We start from the raw sequence: 12,076 nt of genomic DNA, 5'->3' as shown, positions 1-12,076 counted from the left end.
TTATAATGTCAAAATCTGAGTTCATACCAGCTAAGAACTCAAACACTCTATTTGTTTCAATCAGTTTCTATATGTCGTTCCATCCCTCTGACTTTCCCACTCAATAGTTTCCAGGTGATCAATTTCATGCTAAGGGGATTTCAGAGTAACAAAGTACACTGAGACTGACTTCTCCCCTTGCTTGAGATTATTCACTTCACACTTCAGCTCATAAACTCTAGTAACATTAAGGGGTTGGGAATAAGTCTCCTTCATGCTGTCCCAAATCTCCTTGGATGTGATGTATCTTCTTTGGCTGGCTTCTTTGTGTCTCCAGTCACATAACCTAATTTACCTCTACCTCCAATGGCCATCATTGCTGATTAGGCTCATTCCAAGTAATTGGTTCCATCAAACCTAACAATGGTAATCTGAAACGAATTTTCAGCCATGCTACCAGTCCCAAAAAGTCCACCCCCTTGTGTTTTTAACTCACTTCCAGCCTTCTCCATTCTATGTAGGGCACTAACAGGTCAAAAAACTCCAAGAAAAATACCAAAAAGAGATTCTTTTCTGCTGAAACACTAAGAAATTTAGAGAAAAACAGCCCAGAATTTAATCACAGCAATAAATAGACACCAAGAACTTGATCTCAGTCGACGGCTTCTTTCCAAGAATGCAATCACAGTCAAAGGTCAACTCTCTAGTTCATTATCAGTCAAAAAACAGTCCTTGAATCCTCAAAAAAGGTCATACGGTTTTAGACAAGAGAGAAAACAGCAGGGAATACCCAGATTTATTAGCCGCTTCTTAAAGAGAGGCTTAACAACTTCTAACCAAGATCGGCTCAACTAAAGATTGTACCTTTCTCAGAAAAAACTCTGATCACCACCTTAGTTTGAAACCCTAATCTTGGTCACACCTAAAAACTCTGATTCTTCCTGGTCACCGGGCAATCTCCAAGAGTCTTTCATTTTCTTGGGCAGTCTCCAACACTCCAGCAACCTCCAAGAACCAAGCGCTACTGCAGAAGATCCAGTTCTAAAGAATTCTCATGTAGCCGACAAGATCAGGCTCACGTGAGAACCCTAGTCTTTTCTCGCCAAGAGCTCTGATACAAACTTGAATAAAATAAAATAAAATAACAAACATAGTTGTCAAGGTGACGCCTAGGCGACTAGGCGGTTTTCAAACTTTGCCTTGCTTAGATGCCATGCAAAGTTTGTATAAGGCGCATGCCCAGTCAGTTAGGCGCACGCCTAGGCGACTAAGTGGACACTTAACTCCAAGGTGCACGCCTAGACTAGATGTAAGACACATTAATACATGATATATCCCTTAATACATTGATCCTTTAATATTTTTATAATGTTTTTACTTTTCTTTTGCTGCGAATAGTTTTTATTGGTTTGTTTTTGTTATTACAATAGAACCTATCACACATTATCACTCTTTTTATTTGAAAAAAAGTGCTGTGTTTTTAGGGTTTTATTTTCATGGCAGAACTGAATAAAAGAGGGAGATCTGTCCAGTCAGGTATGTTTCACACACAGTCCAACTCCAATTGTTGCTGCAATGCTGCATAACCAACTAGAAGTCTAAACAACTTTGAATATGCCAGGTAGTCAAATGAATCATCTTCTTCTTCTCAGTTTTCAGTCCGCCTATTTTTCCTCCTACCCTCTTCCTTTTCAGCCATTTTTTTCTTCCTTTTTGTTGGTTCTTCCTGTTTTTTTCTCCATACGTTTTTTGCTTTGGAATCAAACAGGGGCTCCGCCCCCTTCGTTTCTTCTTCATTTTCCTGCAAACTTTTCACCCTTTTACCTGCACTTTTGTCCTCCTCGATGGTAATCTGGAACAGGGGTTCCGCCCCCTTTTCTTTTTCATTTCTCTGGGTTTCTTCATCATTTTTTCCTCTTCACTGGTGATCTGAAACAGGGGCTCTTCCCCCTTCTTTTCATTTTCTTCTATTATTTAGTGTTTCCCTAGCTTTTCTTGGTCTAAAACAGTATTGGAGCCCCTTGTTCTTTTTCTTTTTTGGGTCTAAAACAGGGCTCTGCCTCCCTGTTTTCTCCTTAAGTTCTTTTTCTTTTCTTGGTCAAACACAGGGGCTACGCTCTCTTCAGTTCTTCTTTCAAGTCCGAATTTCTATTTCTAATATTTTGTGTTGCATGCTTTAAGCACGACTACAAGAATCATGAGTAGAAAATTTAGTTTAGAGGTTTGCAGGTTAATGTATAAAACCAAGTAACTAGCTCATGAAGGGTAGAAACACATAGGCTTACTATTTTCTGATTTCATCGCCTAGGCGAGGCCTAGGCGCCTGGGCACCCCTTGGTCACCTAGCCTCGCCTTGGCGCCTTGAAAACTATGATAACAAATATGTATTCTAAAGAGGAAGAGAACAAAGAAAAGTGAACTAGGCTTCGAAGAGAAGAAGAAGAAGAGGAAGAGAGAGAAGAGAGAAGAGAAGAAGAAAAAGGGGTTCAGTCAGATAGATCAGACACCCCACTAGATATTATATATATTTATGTCCTTACAAAGGTTGCAGTTACTTTAATACCCCCACTTAAAATAAAAGACAAATAAACAAAAATAAACAAGGCCCAACCGGCCCAACTGTAATAAAAAGAAATAAAGAATAAAATAAAATAAGTGCGGGGCTGGAACCACACACACACACTATAGAGCTACTATCTCTACAAAGGTAAAGCATTTGACTCTTATTCTTATAAGTGGAACAATGGATGAGTTTCATCTAGAGATTCAATTTAATTTATATAAGGCTTTGTTAAACAAGGTAGAGCATTTGACTCTTTTAGTAATAAAATAAATTTATTTAAAGAAAAGGAAACTGTTACAAAGGAAGGTGACCAAAAAAGCCAAACCAGGAACTCTCTACTTCTTCCTTACGATCCTCCCAGGTTTCAATGGTTTCTTGTTTGGCCCAGTTCCAAACAGACCCTTTTTCAATCTAGTAAAGACACTTGAAACCAAGACATCTTGGTGCTTCCTCTTCCTTCTAAATCTTCCAACTGCAGGAGAGGTCTCCCTAAGCTTCTTCACATCCTTAAATTCCTCATTGATTCTTTCCAATTCTAACACCATATTCTTATCAAAAAAATGGCTTGCATCAGTCACCTCATTCTTCTTCTTGGCATCTCCGGTTAAAGCATACAATCTCTAGGCACCATTACTAACTTCTGGAACCAAGTAATTCTTTTAGGGCCTACATTGATTTCAGTTACAGGCATAGGATATTTTAACACTTTGAACATCCCCTAGGACAACTAAACCCAACAATTCGCAAAGGTCAACTTCTACATCAATAACCATTTCCAAATCAACTGATTTTTCAACTACATGGGTTTCATCCAATGCAATCTCTTTGTCACTTGAAGCACCATCATGTTCTTCCTCATCTTCTTTCCCTCCTTCTCTTCTACCATAGCATTCTCAATCCTTTATAACTGGAAATGTTCTGTAATTTCTTTTACTATTAAAAGTCCTTGAACAAAAACCTGTTGTATTCTTTTCTTCCCCCTATCTTACTGCATTCAAACCCTTCAGGCTCACCCCCCTGCTTTTCCCTTTGAGAAAACCTTTGTGTTTTCCTCGTCACCTTGGTTATCATTTCCACTTATCAACAAAAAATTTCCAACCTCCTTACCACTGTTTGATTCTGCAAACACCATGAAACCCTCCTTCTTTGAGAGTGGCTCTATTAACAATTTAAATTGGAAAATTTTTTATTTCGTTTAAATTTGTTCCAAAGTAGAAACAGTTTTGTTACTTATATGGTTCATTTAGAGATCCTTGGAGTACTGTTCAAAACAAAAACAAAAATCATTATTCTCCAATGATATTAGCAGTTATAATGAAATAAAGGCACCTTCTTCTGATGTGAAAATTTCTTGAATAGTCATAAAGGGCATACCTTCAATGATATTTTTTTGAGGAAAGGTAACAGAGTTTTATTAATAAAAGAGAAAGTACATGAGGAGATGTACAAAACAAAGGGGAAAGTCCAGGGGATTACACAGGAATCAAACTATTGCTATATAAGACATCCAAATTGGCACCCATTTTAGCTAAACCATCGGCAACAGAGTTTAAATCCCTTGGAATCCAAGTCAATTTTGCATTTAGCAGTTCCAGAGAGTCTCTAGCTTCTGTCAAAAATTGGCTCACTCTCCACGGGCCACCCTCTTTGTCTCTTAGCCATTTTATGGTATTTGCCAAATCTCCTGCAATGGTTAAATTTTGAAGGCCCAGGGTTCTAACTATTCTGATTCCCGTGAGAACCACCAACACTTGCCAGTCTGCAATACCTATTGGACCACTAAAAGTCCAAATAACAATACCCCTTCCGTCTCTTACTATACCTCCTATACCAGCTGCTCCTGGATTGCCTGACACACTCCCATCAAAATTTAGAGTCATCCCTCCTTCCCTTCTTATTACTAAATCGTGGGGGACAGCAGGGGGTAGCCAAGTGGAAGAGAAAAAACTGAGCACTGAGAATGATCAGCCAACTTCAGGAAGTGGTGCCAAATTTTCTTGGTTTCCTTGCAGTGGAGAAGTGATCAGCTGATTCTCCTTCACTCAAGCACAAGATACAAGCAAAGATGAAGAGTCTTCCCAAGCTCTTCTTTGGAGACGGTCGCAAGTGTTGATCCTTTGCAAGCAGGCTTCCCACACAAAAAAGCAAACTCGTGAGGGGATGTGGCTACATCATACCTTCAATGATATTGGTAGTTGCAATTCCTTGGAATCAATATCATGGATCTTGATTCTAAAAATGGGACTAAACATTAAAAGGAGCAAAGGGCAGTTCAGGATAGCCCACAATTCCAAAAAATGGATTATAGATCCCAAAACATAAGACACATAATTTCGTCTACTTTCACCTGTAGCGGATATCTCATAGCATATGCCAAGTAGAATATAAAATAGAGCACTCCTCTAATTCATTCAAGTCTCACAAAGTCACAAAGTGCCACCATGTGGTCCTTCATATTCTTTCTTTGTTTTTCTATTAATCATTAGACCAGTAGTACAATAATGGATGCTGATAACTTCAAGGAATGAATCCCAAAAGTTAAATATATAATTTTTTATCAATAACAGTAAAATTGATTCATTAAGAGAAAAAAATTCCAGTTAAATATGACTGCAAAAAATAAATAAACAAAAGCACTTCATGAAACCACTCCCACATCATATGATTAACACCAGAAGCAACACAGAAGGGAGTGCACAACAATTTAAATCATTCTCCAACCCAATTAACTTTCTAGATATTGTCTTACATAGGACATTTTCACTAGAAGATAAAGCAAAAATTGGCCAACACGGGTAACACTTTCTCTAAATGAATATAAGCAATAAAAGTGGCACAGAACCCTCACCTGGACATAATGTACTCCATTAATCTTTGTCGGAGTAGTCACCAGTTCAAAAACAGAATTGCCACTTGATCTCCCAAAATCAGGAAATCTGGAAGAGTTGTTACTGGAATCTAGGAAACTCCAAGTTCCTGCACCATAAATGTTCCAGTAATCAACAACATTAATGCTAAATGATGCATTTAACAAACTAAATCTAATAAATTCCAAGCCTCTCTTTTGATCAACTTATTTATCAAAAGGCACACTTTAACCAAGCCATTCTAAACTCAGGAAAATAATACCCTCAAAGAAGTTAACTGGTTTGAATCATCATTCATTAAAAGATGAGGTTGCACTTAAACAAAAATAATGAGAGGAAAGACATGCATGATCATCTTTTGTGCTATTAATTCAACCAGCATTTTTTCTGGGTAGAACAACCAGCATTCACAATACTGAATACCTAATATGAAATGAGAAAAATCTCATCTCGGACAATTAGAAACAATAAATGTTTAAGTCATGAAAAACTAAAGTTCCACAAGAAATGGACTCAAATGGATAAAAGAGCACAGATGAAGTAGATGACTTTCAAGTTTCAACAATATCAAAGTGAATTTATTACAGTGCACAAAAGAAAAACAAAGAGGGTAATTCTGAGAATGAGAGTAAATCTAAGATAATGGTGCAAGGATGGTGATAATGCTCCAAGAGATCATATCAGCTTTCCTTTACCTACTTACTACCAGATATGATGGAATTAATGATATAGATAAGAATTGCTTGGAAGAATATTTGAACTTACACTACAAAATACCTAAATTTTGATGCATCTACTAAACATTGCTTCCACATATTCCATAACATAATGCATGTATTTTACTTTTCAAGGACATCTCAAGAGTTGTCCAAACTAGAAAAGAAATCAAGAGTTTACCCCTCCAGGTACAATAGATGACAGGCCATTTCCAAATCATTCCTGTAGAATACACAGTCCATGGTGGATACTTCCATATCCCTTTTTTTTATTTGAGAAAAAGTGTAACTGATTATCATAAGAGACAAAATATAAATACATGGGGTGACGTACAAGAAAGAACCAAACACACAAGTTACAAAGGCAAGTTTATGTCACTGTAAAAAGCATCCTTAAGGGCACCAGATTTGGCCAGACTATCTGCTAAAGGGTTTAGCTCCCTGGAAATCCAGATGAGCTTTACAATCAGAGAAACCAAAATGTCACTTGCCTCCATTAGGAAGTGAACTGACCTCCAAGGACCCTTATCCTTCTCTCCTTGCCAATTTATGGTATTGACTGAATCTCCTTTAGTATGGTGTTTGTCCAGAGATGCTATCCAGACCATAAAAGCAGTCCTGGAAGGAATTAGAGGCTCTAAAAACAACCTTGCAAGGTAAATTGCTACTACTAATAAGAATTAGATATCAGACGAGATTTAACAGTGGACAGACCTGTTTTTTCCCACTACCAGATATGCTGATTAGGCACACCATGATTTGGGTTATGGGATTGAATCAGTCACCTCATTCATCTCCTGGAGATTTCTTTGGATTTTAGGAACCCAGACCACCTTATCCCCCACCCTCACAAAAAACTGCATACTGCCCTTTCTTTATTGTTAGCCACTTCAAAGAGATTACAAAAGTGAGTTTTGAGAGAGCTTAGATCATACCAAACATCCAACCAATATCTCAATTTCAATCCATCACCCATTCTATAAGAGACCCTGTTATTGAGAGCAGAGAATGACTCTCTATACCATTCCACACTGAACAGCATAGAATGACTTTGCAAACCCTGACTCCAAGTCCCATTTCTCTTTGATTAATTTTGATGTATTGAATTTCTTTTTTTGTTTTGGTAGAATTTGATGTATTGAATTGTATACAAGTATATGCTGATCATGGTTTTATTTCATTAACCATGTAAAGATCATTGAATCTTGTGGTATTCATCCTTATTTCACTATAGTAATACAATAGACCTACCAGTTATTTATAAAAGAGAAGGGATAGATGTCATTGAAGATTATGGCACATAAATATTAACCCAAATCAAGGAGTTCTCCAGGAGTATGAATATTTCATCCAACCAAGTCCATTGATCCCTAACAAGAAGGAAGATGGTCTTACACTCTTACTGGGGAGGTGATTGAAGGCTGAAATAAGCGTATTTAGAAAAACTTCTTCCAACTCCTTCCATAGGCACCAAAACTCAAACTATTCCTTTATTTATTTATTTATTTTGAAAACAAATTCTTCCTTTATTTAAGATAGCCTTCAAATTTACCAAAATATTAGCTGACTATAGGGCAATGTTTTAAAACCCAGGCCATAGCTTGACCAGATGACCTCATCTGAATTTGAAAATAAAAACAGTAATGGCAACAACAATAAAGTTCATTTCCAGATCCAATTTAGTGGTTTGGTTGCCAGTTCAATTAATCCACTGTGTTTAATCAGCTAGTTAGGAAGTTCAATCAAGTTCTGATGCATACCCAAGTCAACAATCAAAATAACTGTCTATAGGGCCCACTTTTGGCCAAGCTAATGTAATTACAGGGGAAAAACTTAGAGCGGGTAATAAACTTAAACTAGCCACCTATATAATAGCATCCTGAATATTAAAACTCAAAGATCAATGAGATATTGTATGATGCTAATATCAGACAGTGGTACATCCTTGGGAGTTTGACCGCATGAGATTAGTCCAAACATTCTGCTGTGTATTACATCTTTGCAACCTTGCTTGCTCAATTAACATCTTCAGCTTATTTCAACAACCCAATTTTGAACCCTTCCCTGATCGTGTTACAATGATACTTCATCAAGATCCCCATGGTCGAAAAATAAATAAGTGTTGCCATCAAATTTCAACTTTTGAAAATGTCATTTTCACAATTGACTCCTTATGTCATATATGCCCTGGCATATCTTGTACTGAATATGGACAAAAGATAAATTTTCAGTCCCCTTTTATCCTATTGCAATCTCACCAAGAAAACTAATGTATCTATGCTGTTCACGCAGACTTCCCATAATAGAATTGTAATATCAATATCACTAACACAGTAAAGACACGATCAACATAAACCACAAATTTTATGCATTCATAAAGAAGAGCTCTTTTGGTGTTTTTATATCTGAAGCATACATAATACGGTATTGAAATACCTTTTATCTCATGGAGTTTAATACTAGGAACAAACAACAACTTCTTGTATAAACAACATAGTATGTGCCAATATCAAGTAATTCTGCTTTGATTGGCTTACCCACACCCTATTATGACATGTACATGGATTAACATAGCCCATATCCAACCCAACCCAACCAGTGAATACTGCAGTATGGAGTGACCAGAGGGTAGATTTAACCAATATATAACATGTTGAGTGGATGGGTGGATTTGGAAGCTTTTTAAGTAGTTTTGTTGGTTGGGTCAGAAGTTGTCACCCCTGTTTGACAAAATGAAATTGTATTTCTTAAACCATATATTCCAAAAAAACGGTGCTTTCTATTAGAATATTCAAGTTAACAAGGATCTAAACAGAACTAAAGCCCTCTGAAATAACAAGATAACTCAATATCTACTATTTATAACAACAAATAGATGATTAAAATCCAAGTAGAAAATTTACAAACCTCTGTAGGTGCCTGTTATGTTCCAGGGAGAATATGAACCATGGTCATTGTCATCTTTTCTAATAAATAGCCACTGCAAGAACCAAAATCAATCAGGACAAATAAAAACATAAGAATTTAAGTTGATAACATATTAGATGTAATTTACAATCAAAACTAAAATTTAAAAAATGACAGGTAGATCTCCCGTGCTAATTAAAGACACACCTGACTAAACATGTATGGCATACAAAGTTGACGACTCTGATGTGTAAAAAAATATAAACAATAACTTTTAATGCATTGCAACTAACCTTGTCATTTGGAAAATACAATTGATTAATGAAATTGCAGCTTAACCTCTTTAAGCTGAAACTTATTCACAGGATATTTTTGGAATGGAGTTCAATAATACCCCTGAATGATATTCATCAAAAATATACCTGAATAATAAGATAAACCTCCTTACTCACTACACCATGTTTGTTATCCTTAGAACACTTTTACAATCGCAAAAGAGCTCCATAGGTGGAGCTAAAAAGGAGAATAACTGTTGTAAAATCAAGGATTCCTAGAAATTTCTATGGTCCATATTTTTTACATATAACTCCTCTCTTGATCAGGTAATATTCCTATTACATATAATGTAAGGAGTATAATGACATAATTATTACCCAAGATGACAGTGGTAACATCTACTACAGTCAAGAGAATTTAGATAGAAGTTTCATGTGTATTTCATTACTTTCTTGAGTCTGGCATTCCATATGTTCCATGGATAATTGGTTATTGGAGACACAACCATGTCTTGGATATTATCCTACAATACCCAGACTCCTATTTAAGATAATATAGGTTGATATGATACAAATCTGGGTAATGTCAGATATGTCAGATACACAAAAGCATACCCTATTCATGACAAACTTAGTTGACTGCATAGATATCCAACACAATACAAATTTTTAGATGATGTTTTTACTAAAACCGCAATTATTATTTGAGAAACTTTAATATGCAGAACACCTGACCAGCTACATAACCACATCCCTTTAGTATTATTATGCACTACACTGCTGTAGTGCTCTACCACACTTTGAGTTCTTAATACTGATGGTGCAAGTTGATCATTGCCTTCTTTTGTTGCCGATGCTTCCTCTATTTAATATCAGTAGTGACACATCTAAATTATTAAATAGATTATGCTTGACGACTTAGATACTATATCATTTATTGCCTAATGTTTGTCTGCCCATGTACCTTCATCCCTTAGGCAATAAGCAAACCTATCTTGGCCAAGCCACAATTTCTAAGATTTTGGGATCAGCCAAATCCAACTCCTATACAAATACCTGAACCTGAACTCATCAAGATTGGTTTTATCTCTTATAATAGCTACTAGATACAAATTGTGATCCCACTGATTTCTATACCATACAGGCAATTGCTCTTCCTTGTATATACTTACATATACAAGGCCTAATGCCACTTCCTTATGACACAAGTTCAATCAGTTAGTTTGGCCTAAGGAATGGTTTTGGGTACATTGCACAAACTGAAAAACGAGGTCAACCTTGCAATGCTCCTCGCCTATAAGAGAAAGCTCAATTATAGACAATCAATATTCAAGAATACAAAACGATCTTTTGTTCTGAATTTGGAAGAAAATAGATGCAAAAATACACCAACAATGGAAAACTTTATTAAAGACTGACCTCATCACCCCAAGACCGAGCCTTCTCCCTTAGTGGTCGGAGAGCTATTGCCGGCCGGAACAAAGCTAAAATTACACATAGGACTATACTCCCGCGCCAGACTGAGAGTCCTCCCTTTCTCTTCCTTAGCATGTAACCCGAATTCGCTTTCCAGATCATATCAGAAACACAATTCAAATGCAAAGTCCAACAAAAACTCTCTGTTTCAGTTGATCCCGAGGACTCGAAGGAGACAAAACGAAACCCATCAGAGAGATTCAAGAAAACGGTTGCTTCAAGTGGAGTCAACCATCGGAGGTAACAACCAACGAAAGAAGATCGATAGAAAGGGAGAGCTCAACGAACGATTGAACCAACACCAACACCAACAACACCCACACAATATACACCTCCACCGGCCACCAATGGAGGTGAAGGAAGGAAGAAATTAAAGCAAAAAAAAATCCTTATTTTGTTTTCTTTCGTCGCTGTGTTCAACGGATTTATTGCATGGATTTCGTCTTCCTCCCTCTCTCTCTCTCTCTCTCTCTGGTTTCTGGCAGTAGTAGTTGTTTATTAGGCCTTGTTGGTAAAAACACGGAGGTCAGAGTCTCTAGCACAGAGTCCATCTCCTTTTACCTTTTTTCTTTCCAATATTAAATTGGCTTTCAGGTTGTTCGGGGCTTGGGGCTGGGTTCTTGGTGATGGTTAATTTCCGGGTACGGATCTTTCTTGGACCAGGAATGACTGATTGTTTGGTATACAGATCTCAGAAGATTCGGGAACATACAAAGATGTGGACCGAAATGGACTGGCCATGCCTACGAGCGTGTACCCTAATCAATCCATGACCCGGCATGATAAAGCGAGCCTCCTTCATGTTGGGTTTCATGTTTCATCCCTTAGAAGTATAGGACCCATCAGTTTTCCCGACTATAGATTAAGCCCATCTGCAGAGAATCTGGACAACTACTATGGGTTATACAGGCCACACAGTACTTTGAAACCATGGTTGTGGACTTGTGGTCAATCCCAGCCCAAGCCCATCCCATCCCAATGAATGTGTTAAGGACAATGTTTTAAAAAACGAACTGGATATAGACCGGTTCTTGCATCAAATGTTCCGACCATTTGATTGAACAGATGGCCCATTTTGACTCAAAAATGAAAATAAATAAAATAAAAAATGGTCAAAAAACTATTGTCTGAATTAATGGTTCGACCGCTCAGGGCAATAGATCGTTGACCAAATCAACAATTTTTGTCCAAAAAATAATTTTAAGGTGAAACAGAACCAGTTACCTAACTAGCTCCAAGGTCAACCGGTCTAATATCCTGATCCGGTCCAATTTTCAGAACCATTGTTAAGGA

The 12,076-nt window shown here is 37.1% G+C and overlaps 1 protein-coding gene across 1 annotated transcript in view; it reads right to left on the bottom strand.

Annotated features, from left to right (window-relative positions):
• The window catches only part of LOC148875928 (transmembrane E3 ubiquitin-protein ligase FLY2-like), a 62,928-nt gene extending 51,553 nt beyond the window's left edge, over positions 1-11,375 (bottom strand). Inside the window, exons 1-3 of the mRNA XM_088965749.1 lie at positions 10,727-11,375; positions 9,033-9,105; positions 5,391-5,518 (exon numbers count right to left, since the gene is read on the bottom strand). Of these exons, the coding sequence (XP_088821875.1) occupies positions 5,391-5,518; positions 9,033-9,105; positions 10,727-10,885 (360 nt within the window). The 5' untranslated portion in view covers positions 10,886-11,375. The remainder of the gene's footprint in view (positions 1-5,390; positions 5,519-9,032; positions 9,106-10,726) is intronic.
• Positions 11,376-12,076: the final 701 nt, after the last annotated feature.

This window comes from Nelumbo lutea, chromosome 1 (genome assembly GCF_056320005.1).
Source record: "Nelumbo lutea isolate HS-2025 chromosome 1, American lotus-T2T, whole genome shotgun sequence".
Classification (NCBI taxonomy): Eukaryota; Viridiplantae; Streptophyta; class Magnoliopsida; order Proteales; family Nelumbonaceae; genus Nelumbo; species Nelumbo lutea.
Note: the sequence above shows the minus strand (reverse complement) of the source record. Positions and strands in the feature narration are given on the sequence as shown.